A 15,565-nucleotide genomic window follows, 5' to 3' on the forward strand; every position below is an offset into this window, starting at 1 on the left:
GGGCATGGGCCATGAGTGGGGACAAGAAGTGAGTATAACAAGGGAAAAGTATTCCATTGCTTCTTTGATGGCTTATATAATATTCTCTTGCTGCTTATGAAGATGGCTTCAACAAAAATCATCCCTCTGCTAAAACTAATAAAGTCACCAGCATGAAAACTTGCCTTTATCCCCTACTTCCTTTTTTGACTGACTGCTGGAATATCAGTGCCTTGATGAATTCAATACCCTCTCAACACCCAACCACCTTCTCTGAGAGACCTTTGTATTTTAGAGTTACGAGATTTGGGTTCAAATCCTAACTCTGACACAGGATAGGTTACTTCTTATCTCCGGGCTCAATTTTCTCATTTCTAGGCTCAAATACTAAATAATCTCTAAAGTTCCTTCAAACTCTTATGATTCTACACAACAATTAAATCTATTTTCTAGAGAAAAAGTCATGTCAAGAAGGATATCAGTAAGAAGAAGTTTTCTGCCTACACACCATCACCAGAAGAATGATGGAAATCATAGGTTATTTCACTCCTCATACCCACCCCACACAGATACTTACCCAATTCCCAGATGCCAAAGAAGGGGCAGCAACTGAAACCTTAAAACTAAGATCTAAGGGAAACACAGCATTCTAGAAAGGCCACGAGTGCTGAAAAACTTCCATGCTAGGTTTTCACATAGGGACCAACTTGTCAGAAAGATGCATGTATAACGTGCACATATTTGGGTCTGAGGGATGGGGACCAGGATGGTTTTTGAACTAATCTAAGATGACTGAGAAAGATTTTTATACAGCTCCCTGTTTCAATTCATAAGAACTCAGACTCTTTTCCCTTTCCCTACACATTCAAGCCCTAGGAAGTGTGAAATTATATGCAGCCAAGGGAACAACCTGGGGATGAGACTGTAGCCTAAAGGTTTATGATTGGAATCCATCAGGCTGGGGTGACAGTATCAACTTATTATGGTGACAAAGTTTTAACTAAAGGGCATGGATGTTCCAACTCAACACCTGTGCCTGTATCAATAAGCAGGCTAGTGCTGAAAGCCACCAAAGCTTTTGTCCTTATTACTTATCTTGGATCTTTTTGGCCTGGACCCATGAAAACATAAGGAAGCTTTTAAAAAGGGGTGCTTTTAAAAAGCACAATGATTTGGTTCATAGTTGTCTACTTTGAGTAATTGGATTACTTCTCTTCTCCAAAGGTATGTAAGAATAGAAACGTGAAAAATCCATGCTTCCAAGAATTTGAATCGCCCTCTTCTAACTTTCTCTTTCCTCTTTCACTGTTTTCTCTCTCCTCACCTCTTTCCTTACCTCTATTTTATCTGCCTTTCCTTTTTCTTCTCTCTCCCACATTTCCCTTTCCCCCTCTCTCTTGCCCCATATCTTCTCTCCTCTTCTCTCCTTCTCCCTTTCTTTTTCCTCCCTCTTTCTTCTCTTTCCCTCTCTTTCTACCCTCTCCCTTTCCTTTCTTCTTCCCTCTCCCCTCTTCCTTTTCTCTCATTCCATCTCTGTCTCACTTCTCTCCCTCTGTCTCATATATATGCATATGTAATAGATATGTATCATATAGTTATATGTATGCATATATGTATATATAATATATTTATATCTGTACATATGCATGTGTATGTAGAACACATTGATTGCTATCTATATTAATCACTTACCATGTTCACACACATACAGACATGCATATACCTTATATACATATATGTACACACTGAATATAGTTATACAGAAATATATTTATTTAAAGATTAAATATTTATATGCATACATATGTATACACATATGCACATACACACATAATATACATACATATATCCTGGGATTTTGCTACTTAAGCTCCCCCCCCAGGATCCCCATCACCCCAGTAAACCCTATAGTACCAGGTGGATAAACATTTCAGAGGAAGGGGGGACAGTGTTCCTTATTCTGCTACTGATCTTATATTTGCAGGAGGAGCAGAGGAAACTGCTTGTTCTGATGATAGACAAAGAAATACAGGGAGACCTATTCATTCACCCCATTGTTTCTAAGCTCATAAACTGGGTAGTGGAGAAGAGCTGGGCTTTCGGATTTCTGAGGAGAGCTGATGGGGGTAGAGATATGCTTCCCAAGCCCATCTCTCCTCAGGGATTCTAAGGTCTCTGTGCCCCATAGAAAGCCCCGGGGGGAGTTTCGCTCATGCCATCACCAAGGATACAGGTGGAGGAATAGATTGGAGCCCTGTTGATAGGAAGTCTCTCAGGGAGCCTGGATGGTGAGTTAATTCATGTTAGTAACACATTTTAGGCATCTCTGTGGTAAAGTACTTCATGAAAGCAATTAATTTCCCATACAAAGGACAGGCTGTTTGACATGCCCAGCAGGAAAAAAGAGCAGCTCTCAGGAAGGTACAGTGTAAATCTAAATGAGCTTCTTACCTACCTTTTGGCCCCATGGGACCCACTTTTCCATGCTTTCCCTCTTCTCCCTTTTCTCCTTTCTCACCGTCATCCCCTTTGGAAACAGAAAACAAGACATAGAGAAGCCGTTAAAGTAGCAACACAATCAATTGTGTTTCAAATTGACATATTATTCACTTTTGGAAGGTGTTCAGCATCAATGAAACACGTGTACATATGTGTGTGTGTGTGTGTGTGTGTGTGTGTGTGCACTCATGCCTATGAGGGACCAAGAGGAAGGAAACTTTTGTACCTTTCCCCTTCAGCTATAATATCCCCTTTATACCTCCATCATGGCACAGGAAAAGCTAAGGAGTGAAAAAATACACAAACTGCTAAACCTCATGGTAGAAAGAAAGTTTGTTGTTGAGCCTGGTCTCATTCCCTCCCTAAAAGTCAACATTTTAACAAGGGAGATAAAGTAACAGGATACTCTTAGAGATAGCAGGTGATTAATAAATGCACACACTTTGGGGTAGGAATGGGTTTAGAACTCAGGCCTTTAGCCTCTGAAACCTCTGGACCTCTGCCCTTCCAGGCTGATTTAATTAATAATGGTGTCATTTCTTCATCAAGAAAACAAGGGAGTTGGACTTAATCAGTTCTAAATTCTGTCTAAATTGATGATCCTGTGATCTCTATGAAGGAGGTGTCTATGGAAAACTCTTGAAAATCGACTTCTTTTTGCCATAGACAGAACAAAGATAATATATTCATTTAAATTGTATCACTAGAGATTGTTTTATCTCACACTGAGGTTAGTTTTGGAGAATGATTTAAAATTATGCTCAAAGAATTGTAAAATCATAGTAACTCTTTGTGGTGGCAAATGAAATTGAAGAGATACCCGTCAATTAGGGAAAGACTAAGCAAGTTGTGATATATGATTGTGATGGAAACTACTGAGCCATAAGAAATAAAGAACAGGTTTATTTGGAAAAAAACATGGAAAGACCTGCATGAAAGTATAAAGAATACAATGAGCAGAACCAAGAGAACATTATATATGGCAACAGAAATATTGTTTGAAGAATGACTTGTGTATGTCCACTGCTAGAGAAATAACTAATAAATAGAAATGACAGTTTTATCTATGTCTTTTGGTCAAATGATGTCTTTTTTTTAATGGGAGGAGGAGAGGGACAGAATTAACTGGATATTTTAATGTAACAAACAAGTAAATTCATTTTAAAAATTAAAGAAGATATCTGTATAGGTATAATATATAGTGAATATATAATGAATATATACATTTTTACTCTAGTACATTATGTAAGACTAAAAATGAATTAATATTTCAAGTATTTAAATTTATAGGATTTAAAAATAACAAAAATGAGAGAGAGGCATTAATTCAGCAAATGAGCAGAGCACAGAGCCCAAAGACCCACACCTGAAGTGCTTTACCAAGGCAAAAGTCCAAAAGCCCCTCAACGTGGGTTTCAGCAAAATCTATATCCAAAATGTCAGGATGCAAAGTCAGGACGTAACTGAAAAGGATGCTGGGTAAATGTAGTTCAGGTGTTTCAAATTTCTATTTGTACAATATATTATATACATATATGTATTCATGTATACATAATACCCATATATAAATATTGATCTACCTATGTATCTTGATATACTATATATATATATATATAATATACACATATATTGTTTTTATTCAGTCATTCGGTCATGTATAAATATGTGACTCCATAGACTTTGTCCATAGGATTTTCTTAGCAAAGATACTGGAGCGGTTTGCCATTTCCTTCTTCAGCGTATCTGCATTTTACAGAGGAGGAATAGAGGTAAATAAAGGTTAATAGACTTGTTACATAGCAAGTCAGTTTTGGATGCTGGATTCAAACTTGGATCTTCCTGACTTCAGGCTCAGTGCTCTATCCACTATACAACCTAGCTGCCCCTATACACACACACACATATATATATATATATATATATATATATATATATATATATATGTCTGTATTAATGTGTATTCATATAGCTATATCACATATATGCATTATGTATGTATGTGTTGATGAACATGCATGTAATGCAAAATATTTAGGTTGGGAAGGCTCTAGCAATTGAATTTAAGAAAGATTTCAAGTAGATGGCAGTACTTGAAACAGATTTCAAAGATGATATTCTATAAAGCAAAGAAGAGAAGGGAAAGCCTTCTAGGAAGCCAGTGTAAAGGTTCAGAGATGGGAGGAATAGTATTCTTAGTAGGCTTAAGATTGTCTCACTACTGGTTACTAGTTATTGTTTAGGGGGAAAAACCACCCTATGTATGGTATGTATATATTGGACGCAGGGACCAGATTTTCTCTTGGTTCATCTTCCATATGGCAAAAAAGGTGATTAAGAATGATGTTAATACAAATCCTTCCTGCCACACACATAAGAGCATTCCTAAGTACTCTGCCTTTTCCTTCTCTTCCTATACCTTCATGCCACAGCAGGTGTGAAGTTATGCGCAGCCAAGTGAGCCACCTGGGGATGAGGCTGCACCCTGGTGGTTTATGATTGGAATTCGTCAGCATGGGGTGACAGCACAAGCTTATTATGGTGACAAAGATTTTTTGGTTTTGTTGTTTTAAAAAACAAGTAGAGATGCTGTAGTGGAGTTCTTAATCTTGTGTCAAAAAAAGGGCCATGATCCAGAGCCAACAGATTCTTTGTTTTTGCACTGAATCCTGGATCATTTTGATCTGGACATTTGAAAATCCAGAGAAACTATAAAATATTCTTTGAAAAAGCATAGATGTATGATTCACAGTGGTCCTATTTTTTTCCTTTGGATAATATATTTGGGGAGCTTTGTGGCACAGTGAGTAGAGAAATTGGGCTTGGAATTAGGAAGACTCACCTTTATGAGTTAAAATCTAGTCTCAGATATTTATTAGCTGAGTGACTCTGGGTAAGTCATTTATGCCATGTTTCCATCATCTTTAAAATGAGCTAGAGAAGGAAATAGTAAATCATTCTAGGGCCAAGAAAGTCCCAAATAGGGTCATGGAGAGTTAGATACAAACCACTGAACCATTAATAACAATGTCTCATTGCATTGCTTCTTTATTTTTCCTCTTTTGAAAATAGCCACTAGAGTAAAAAAAAATTAAATGAAAAACTGTAAAGTAGGATGAGCTCATTTTAATATATACATACACATACACATACACACATCTTCCCTCCCTCAGGCTAAGAACCTGCAGTAATGATTTACTTCTAAGAATCCAGCAGAGAGAATAGCTAACTTATCCTTTCTTCTTGGATAATTTTCTCCAAACTCAAAACTCTTTATTAAATTAACTTAGCACATGAAGGGCTGACAAGGATTCTCATTATATCGTTTTGAGTTAGGACTTATATCTATTTTATTTCATTGTAAATGAGGGATTTTTCTTAATATCAGCTCACATTTTAAAAGCCTTTCCAGGCCTGCAAAACAATGTATCTAAATAATCCTATTTGATCTTCCTATTACCTTAAGAGAGAGATACTATTATTATCCCCATTTTATAGATGAAGAAACTGAATCTCAGAATGTTTAAGTGATGTGTCTATGATCACACAGCTAGTAAAGTGTCTTGCATGTAGAATTTGAAGACAAGTCATCTTGATTCCACATTCAGCACTATCCTCTAAGATGTATTGTTTCTTTTTGAAAGGCTATTTAAAAAGATTGATCATTGTCTCTCTTCTGTCTTCTTGACACTTAGATAGAATATAATTTCATGAAAGATTTAAAAAAAGCCTTCTGTGGTTATTGAGAAAGCTAGACAATAGACTATGGGATGATCTGAGAAACCAGCTAAGATTCCATAACTAATATTTTTTTTCCCTGACAGTGACACCATTCTTGAAATTTCCTGATTAGAGATTCATTCTTTTGGATCTTGAAGACTTTAGATTGAATGCTCCCATTTATTATGGCAGTTGATAGATTTAAAATATGACCATGTGGTTGAATAAGTTAAAATGCATATACCTCAGGATAGGAAAAAATACGTAATCCAAGAAAAGGAAGTGGACTCTAATTATGTTAGAATAAATATTGCTGATATAAAATTGTTCCTGAAATATAAATAATACTCTTTGAATTCTATGTACAATTTGATGACTCACCATAGACATCAGATCAGAATATTCAGATTAGAAAGGCCTTAGAGGTCATCTAAATCAGTATCTATGTGACTTTGGCCAAGGTACAATCTTCCTGGGCTTCATTTTTGAGGGATTGGACTAGAAGTTCTCTCTAGCCTCTTCTAGCCCTAAATCTGTCATCTTATGATTCTAGCCAAACTCCATATTTTCATAGGTATAGAAATGAAGACCAAGGCACAAACAGCATAGTTAAGATTGGAAATATGGGTAGGAATGAGCTATAGACCCTGAAATGAATATAGTAGGATAAGTAAAAAACAAATCTGTCTACTTCTAATTTTTGCTAAGGATAGGCTCTAATAAACATCAAGAGACATGGATTTAACTTGTATAACTCACAGAAAAAAATATCTGAGTACAGACAGCAGAGAATTAGTACTTCTAGCTTACAGTGTAATAATGAAGTCTGACAATCAGAAGTTAGGACTTCCTAATTAAAATGTCAGAGAGTTTGTGGGGAATTCTGTTCCCCTTTTTTTCTTTCATTACTGGGCCTCCAAAGTGGCAATGGTAACTCTGCAGTTATCATTTCCAGACTATTGAAATGCCATTACTTTGCTTCACATCATTGACAGTCTTTGCCACTCACTGTTGTTAATTTCTTTTCAAGAGAACACATGACATCAGAGAGTGATGTTTATTTGAAGGTGATTTGAGTTTAAATGAAGCAGATTTGCACAAAATCATCATCCTCCATTACACAACATCATCAACCTCTCCAGAAGAAAGAACTCTTCTAGAATCATCAAAGTCCATTGTTGTTGAAAAGTCACACTGACTACCCATTAGGACCCTTATTAGGACATTCTTATTCCCTTTTGGTTCCAAGAAGTACTAAGAAGAACCAAGAAGGAACACATTTATCCAATGATCTACATCAGCCACGTAGAAACAAAATAGAATCTTGAGCCTGACTGGAACCTCTAGTTGCTATACCCTTTCCAGTTCACTCTGTTGATGCATTTTATTTTATTTATTCTTAAACTCTTACCTTCATCTTAGAATCAACACTGTGTATTGGTACCAAGTGTGAAGATATTAAATTTAACTCTCCCCTGATTGTAAAAATAAAATTAACTCTCCCCTGATTGTGAAAATTAAATTATAACCCCTTCCCATTATTAGATTTAACCACTCAAAGTGTAAACACCCTACTTAAAAGTTGAGTTTGGAGATCTGCCAGTTTTTAGATCTAATTACCAAAAGTGTAAACATCCCACTTAATCATTAAGTGGGAGGTCTCTGACCCAAGTGAGTGACGAATCAGAATCAACTGACTGCTTCCTGGGCAATCCTAAGCAAGGCTTTAGACTATGATTTGTCCACTTAAAAATTAGTGGAAGGCACAGGAAGTGACACAGACTTTAAAAGGGAATGACAACTTCCCAAGTTCAGTTCTACACAGTCCTTCATTCTTTGGAGTGGAGACTGGTGGAGAATCTGGTGACTGGACCAGAGACTCTGTTCCTGGTGAGGCTGTTCTAAAATCTCTTCCTTTGGACTGACATGGGGTGAGGGAAAAAAAAAAGACTCTTAACTGCTGGATTTTCTGAAAAACAAAACAAAACAAAACAAAAAACAAACAAAAAAATCTAGCCTCAGGAGAGACTTACATCTTGAGAGACTTCCCCAGGTCCTTGGCTTTGCGGAGACTGAAGGACTAACTCTCCTTACCCAGGTTGAGTCAGAAGCCGGGTGTAAATTACTTAATGCTTAAGCTAGATATTTTACCCTAACCTCTCTCTGATTTTCTTACTTCATTGTTTCTATATTTTGTAAATAAATTGTAAATAAATCTCTTTGGAATTAATATAAATTCCTGGCGACCCTATTTTAAATACAATCCAGTCCAAACCTTTTTTTATAATTAACCTCTTTTCTACTTTACTCAAGACAAAAGAAGTTTGAGGGCTAGGTGATAGAGGTTAAGTGACTTGTCCAAGATTACACAGCAATGAAGTATGTGAAGCTAGATTTTAACCCAGGACCTCTCATCTCTAGGCTTGGGTCTCAATCTACTGAGCCACTTAGCTACCTCCAATGCATTTTTAAAAGCTTGGATTAGAGACTAAACATTTATTTAAATGCTCCTCTCATTAATACCTTAGATTCCTTTGCTCCTTTCATCTTCAACTGAGTCACCCCAAATACTAGATGACTCTCAACTTACTCTTGGGCTTTCTGTAGTAATTATGGTGGGTTGATCACAAAAACATGCTGATGTGTTTGACTAAAATTTTTGGTCACTCAATAATGCTTATATTTATGGCTACCCATTAGAATACTCATTAGCCTTTTTTTTTAACTTCTTGCATCCAAGAAGTACTAAGAAGAAGCAAGAAGGAATGTACCTGTCCAATGGTTCACATCAGCTATATGGAAACTAAACAGGATCTTGGCTGTGATTGGAGCAAATTCCCTAAATTATTTTACATAATGCCAATAAAAATTACTACTTTCCTTAAGTACCAATTCCTCTTTTTATATTTCTGAGGTCATTAAGCATGAACTCATGCTTCATTTATTCATTCAAAATATCTTGACTCCTTAGTACTTCACTCCATCTCTGGGACCAGTTAAGATGAGATCCTAGCCATGTTTCATCTCATTCTCTCCTTGAATCTCTACAGACTCCATCTAGCACATTGCCAGTGGGAAATCTTAGCCTTTGGACTCTCCTCCCCTATCCTCACTGGAACACCATTGTGGACATGCCCTCAGCTATACTTTTTACCTCATTTTTTCCTCTTGTACCTCCTCTTGCCGACTGTGGCAGCTATTCTTTCTCCTCCCTAACATTAATTTTTTTTAACTCAACATTTGTTTTTTTTCACTTATTAGAATGTAAGCTCCTTAAGGGTAGGGATCAAGGGGCATGCTGGTAAATGTGTGAAAATTGGCTCTCTGAAAAGGAAGTATGCATGACACTTTAAATAAATTAGCATTTCCCCATCACTTTTTTAAAATCCAGAAATAAACAGAACAACAAATCAAATCCTGATTTGTAGCATTTGAGATTTCCAAGGTGTAAATGTTGATACAGAAAATTTTAACACTTGGCTCTCAAAACCCTGTATAAGCTGGCCTTAGCATACCTCTGGTAGGAATGGTCCTGCTTGCTTATATGTGTAAGGGCTTACTAAATGCTCTACCTATCTACCTACCTACCTACCTACCTACCTATCTATCTATCTATCTATCTATCTATCTATCTATCTATCTATCTATCTATCTATCTATCTCTGTCTTTCTCTGTAAGTCTGTCTGTCTGTCTGTCTGCCCCTCCCTCCCTCCTTCCCTCCCTCCCTCCCTTGTTCTCTCTCTCTCTCTCTCTCTCTCTCTCTCTCTCTCTCTCTCTCTCTCTCTCTCTCTCTCTCTCTCTCTCTCTCTCTCCTCTGAACTTCACTTTCAGGGTTACCATGGATCTACTAATCAATCAAGTAATTTTTCATTTCTTATTTTCCACGATTTCTCCGAATCATTAACTCTAAAGGCCACCCTGTCATTCTTGAAATTCTCTCCTTTTGTTATAAACTGTCAAACTACTGTCATAGTTCTCTAACAATCTGAACCAGATTTAAATGTCTTATTTAATTAGTTTCTTTTTTCCCCTCCATTATGTTGGTCAGAATTCAGCTCTAGATGTCTTTTCTCCTTATACATATTCAGCAGTTATTTATGTTAGAAGCTGCAGGGAATAAAAAGATGTATTAGATCTTGTAATTTACAGTCTACTATGAGGATATATGGCACACACACCTATAATAAAAGACAGTAAATAATTAAAGTAAACCAAATGGCAAAAGATGGAACTTATTCTTCCTTGGAGGTCTCATCATAAAATCATAAAACCTCAGAGTTTGAAGGGATCTCAAAGCTTAACTATCCCTACCCCTGTCTGAACAAGAATTTCCTCCATAACAATGATGGCAAACCTTTTAGAGATGGAGTGCCAGGCCCTGCCCCCACCTCACCTCCCCAGATCAAGTGTCATACCCCTCTCTCCCACTGAGTGTCAGACACACCCTGCCTTCCCCTTTACCCCACACACTGGAGAAAAAAAGGGTTCCCATTGGACTCCTGGATGTAGGGGTGGTTGAAGTGAGGAATGCCCACAGCAAGTGTAGAGAGGGGGAGGGGAATGGCTCTAGCACTCCACTCCCTTCCAGCTCTACCACCTGTGAGTTGCTCACCTTAACCGCCTGTGCTGCCATTGGGCTTTTGGGAAAAGGGGCAAGGGTTGTGAAAAAAATGTCATCAGGGACAATGGAGAGGGGGAAGGGAGCAGCTGTGCCTAAGTTCCTCTGTCTTTCTAGTAATGAACTCCAGTGGGAGGGGGGGGTACAGCTGAGTGCCCACAGAGAGCTCTCTGCATGCCAGCTTTGGCACTCATGCTATAGGTTCATTATCACTGCCTTATCACTGATAACCTCCCTTATCAATTACCATCTAATATTTGTTTGATGATCTTCTAGACAAGGACCCATCTCCCAAAGCAATCTTTTCCAATTTGGGATGATTTTATTAGAAAGTTTTTCCTTACGTTGAGTCTAAATTTTTCCTATTGTAATTTCCATTCATTGCCCTACTTTTTCTTCTGGGTCCAAGAAAAAAGAAAACCTCTAGGGTCTCTTGAGTATTCCTTCAAATATTTAAAAACTCCACTCACATCCCTCTGAAATTTCTGTCATTAGAATAAAACTCAAATAGAAACAGGACCAATAAATCATACATAAGGATCCCCACATGCTGCTTATTGACTTCAAAACTACATATTATCTATCACATTTTAATTTATTTTGTTAAATATTTCTCAATTACATTTTAATCTGGTTGAGCCCTTCCTGCTGCATAGATCCATGGCTTATATTTGAAGCCTCTGCTCTAGGGCAAACATTCCTAGTTCTTTCAACAAAACATTTTAAGATAAACTTCAATCATTTTACTATATTGTTTGATTTCCTCCAGGCTCCACATTTTAAAACTATTTTTCTAAAAATATGCTTCCCAGAAATAGAGATATTTTAATAAATCTATCCTCACACAGATCATGAATAGTAAGCCTAGGATTTGAACCCAGTTCTACAGGCTCCAAATTCAGTCTTTTTCTGGAGACATTATATGTTGAGGCCAATTGGCCAATTTGTGAAGGGTCTTAAATTCCAGAGTCTTAAAGATATTGAGTGTTATTCTACAGGTAATGGAGAATTTATTTTTCAGTCATTTCAGTCATGTGAATGATTAATCATGATCCCATTGGGAATTTTTGTGGCAAAGATGCTGGAGTTGTTTGTCATTTTTTTCTCCAGTTCATTTTACAGATGGGTAAACCAAGGTAAGTAGGGTTAAGTGACTTGCTAAGAGTCATACAGTGAAGTGTCTTTGGCTAGATGTAAACTGAGGTAGAAGAGCCTTCCTGACTCCATGTCCAACATTCTATCAACTGTGCCACCTAGCTGTCCAGTGGAGAATTACTGAAAACTTTTGTATAGTAGAAGTATGGAATAACCACAGCAGTAATTCAGAAAGATAAATATATAGAATAGGTGTCAAGGAGAGACAGAGAATTTAGAGCATTTTCAGAAAGCTAAAGGACTGAAATAGAGAAGTAGCATTGGAACTAGAAAGGTAGTTACTGGCACAAAACATAGCTCTAAGGTAGAATCAAGAGGCTTTGGTATTAGATAGGATATAGAAGGTGAGGGAAAGAAGAAAGTTAAGAATGGCTTGGGTTTCAAGACTGAGAGATGGGAGAATGGCAGTACCACTAATAGAAACAGAAGAACTAAAACGTGAGCCAATTTAAGAAGTTAAGATGGATAGTAGAGTTTTTGACGTGTTTGAGGTGAAGGTGGACCGTCCAAGTAGAAATATTTAGTAAATGGATGGAAATATGGAACTGGAGCCAGAGAGAGAAGTCAATGCAAGGGAATAGGTTTTGGAGTGATATATAGCAGTAATTATTGAAGCCATGGAAGTAACTGGACCCAAAGAATAGTAATTGATCAATGTCAACCTGGAGGGAGGCCTCCATTTGAGTGCTCTACCACCTGGAGTCTGATTTCATAGAGGCAATGTATCCAGAAAGAGGCATGTGATATCCCCCCCAAATGTTTCTCTGGTAAGACTACATCTGTAGTATTGCATTCAGTTCTTATCAAAGAGGACCATTGACAAGCTTATGCATATTCAAAACATCTAAAGATGATTAGAAGAGCTCAAGATATCAATCAATCAACCAACAGACATTTATTAAGTGTCTACTATCTTCCTGGCACTGTGCTGGTGATGCAAAGGCAAAAATGGAATAGTTCTTGTCCTTAAGGAACTTGCACTGTACTGGGTTTGGGGGAGGCAATAAAAAAATTGGTTGAAAAAACTGGAAATGCTTAACATGGAAAGAGAAGACTTAGAGGAGTGTATCACAACTGTTTCCAAGTGTTTGGCATGATGTCCTGTGAAAGAGGAATTAGAGATGCCCTACTTGGCCCCAGAAAGCAGAACTATAAGCAGTAGGTAAAAGTTTCAGAGAGGCAGATTTCAGCTCAATTTAAAGTAAAACCTTCCTAGAATTAGTCCAAGAGTAGAATGAAGTGCCTTGGGAGATAGTGGGTTATTCTGAACTCCCATAGTATTTACTGCCTGTATCATTAACTTGGTTATAAATCATGTGCTCCCTTCTGACGTTCCTTCAATTGCCTTGAGCTATTATTTAAATTTTATATTATTATTTAATCTCTCACTTACTTATATCTTATTTCTTCAACTCAATTGTAGGATTCTTGAGGATTGTTTACATTTCCTGGGATGTTCAGTTCCATACTAGCCCTTGAGGCTGGGGAGGTCATTTATTCAGCCTCAGACTCAGTTTCCTCATCTATAAGGGAAAGAGAAGCATACTCTGTGCATAACATAATGTTGTTTTGAAAATGGAAAAGCTATTGAAAAAAATTCTTTGTCAACTATAATGAGCTATACAAATTGAGAGATTATTATTATATATTTGGCTGGTAGTACAGTGGACTGATTACCAGTCTTAGATGAGGGAGACCTGAAATCAATTCCAGCCTTAGATGCTTCCAGTTTTTTATCTTGACCACTTAACTAAACCTCTGTTTGCCTCAGTTTCCTCAACACTAAAATGAGGATAATAATAGCCCTACTTTATTAAAATATTTGATTTTTATTATAAAGATGTATAGATATCATTATACATTATATAGGGATGTAAAAATCCATTTAAATATTATAAAATATATGTGTTTAAATATAGTATTATATTAAGTATGTAACATTTATTATATGGGAAAATATCCATATATGTCCATATTTATATTTTAGAGGGATAATCAAACCTCCCAAAATTGTTGTGAGGATTAACAGTGATAATATTTGTAAAAAAACACAACACATTGATTGTCACATGGTAGGTACTATTTAAATGCCTAACCTCTTCCTTCTCCTAATTTTACATTTTAAATTAATCCCTCCCACAGAATTTTGATTATATATTTCAATGACATATGAGCTATCTGAGAGACATTGTGGCATACTGGATAGAGAACTAGCCTTGGATTCAGAGGTCATTGTCTCTATCTGTGACAATATTGGTGGCCTTGTACAAGTCACCAATGAATATCGGTAAAGGATATTGGTAAACTTACCAATGGAATACCAAAAAATTGGTAAATTTCTTCAGTAGAAACTCCTCTTTTGAAAAAGTCCAGTCCAAAAACCACAACCTATATCAATGATATTCTGGGCTCAGTAGTTGGGTTATGTAGCCCACAGTTAAGCTATATAACCTGATCAAAAAAGCTGAGTATTGTTGGCCTTCTACATTCTCTTCTACGTGATCCACTATGTAGCTACTTTTGTAGTTTCAAGGCTCATTCAGCTGAACATGAATTATTTCTCAGAGGCCACAAGTCCTTTGTAGTCAGACCATGTCTGAAGAGAAAAGCTAATATTGTGTTAAGGAAAAATACAGAATTAGTTGCTTTTCCCTCCCCTTCAGGTATCATTCATTATTCAAGTGCATCATCAGCCAAGCTGCTAGAAACACATATAAGGAGCAATGCAATAATTCTGAGGCTAGAAGGGATGCTTCTGTTTTCCCCAAATGTTCCAGATTAAACAATTGTGGTTATTCTTAGAAGATACATAGGTGAATATTAAAAAGGAAGTGGGGTATCTTTCCCTATGTCCTGGCCATGGGAGCTGACTTTGTCTCACTTCACTGAGCTTTTTGTTTTCATTTTGTTTTCATATCATGCATTCATTTCCTTGAGAGAAGGGGCTGACTAGTGCTAAATCATATCTAGGCTGCAACATGATGCAGTAGAAACACCATAATGCACTGGAACTGGAATGAGAAGAGCTATAGGTCTACCATTTGTGTGATCTGGGTTAAGTTACTTACTCTTCCTGGGTCCAGAGTTGTGCTGCAAAATGTTTAACAATTTGTTTTGCAGAGGAAACAAGTTCGATAACACATGTTTAAATTTAATTCATATTATTAGCATTTTCTTCATCACTTTCTTAAATCTAGATAAGCAACAAAATAATAAATCAAACCTCAATTTTTAGCTTTTACCAATTTCCAAAATGTAAATGTTCATAGTGAAAATTTAACAATCAGCCCTTAAAAGCCAATTGGAACCAGCTCCAATACAACACAAACACCTCCTGGGTCTCTTGCTTTCTAATTTATGAGAGTGAATAGAGTAGCTTAAATGATCTCTAATATTGTTGAGGGAAAAAAGGAGTATTTTAAGCTTGTGAAGATTGGATTTAGCTATCTCCTGATTGTGACAATGAAGATACTTAGCTCTTCCTTTATTGGGAAGATTAAATTGTAATCCCCTGATTGTAACAATGAAGGCACTTAGCTATTCCTTTATTGGGAAAGTTGAATTGTAATCCACAATCTATTTTTAGATTTTAATCC

At 36.8% G+C, this 15,565-nt stretch overlaps 1 protein-coding gene across 2 annotated transcripts in view; it reads right to left on the reverse strand.

Annotated features, from left to right (window-relative positions):
- The window catches only part of COLEC10 (collectin subfamily member 10), a 70,644-nt gene that overhangs the window by 34,338 nt on the left and 20,741 nt on the right, over nt 1-15,565 (reverse strand). For both annotated transcript variants that reach the window (XM_001380969.4, XM_007488253.3), the window contains exon 2: nt 2,435-2,506. In XM_001380969.4, the coding sequence (XP_001381006.1) occupies nt 2,435-2,506 (72 nt within the window). The remainder of the gene's footprint in view (nt 1-2,434; nt 2,507-15,565) is intronic.

Source organism: Monodelphis domestica, chromosome 3, assembly GCF_027887165.1.
Source record: "Monodelphis domestica isolate mMonDom1 chromosome 3, mMonDom1.pri, whole genome shotgun sequence".
Classification (NCBI taxonomy): Eukaryota; Metazoa; Chordata; class Mammalia; order Didelphimorphia; family Didelphidae; genus Monodelphis; species Monodelphis domestica.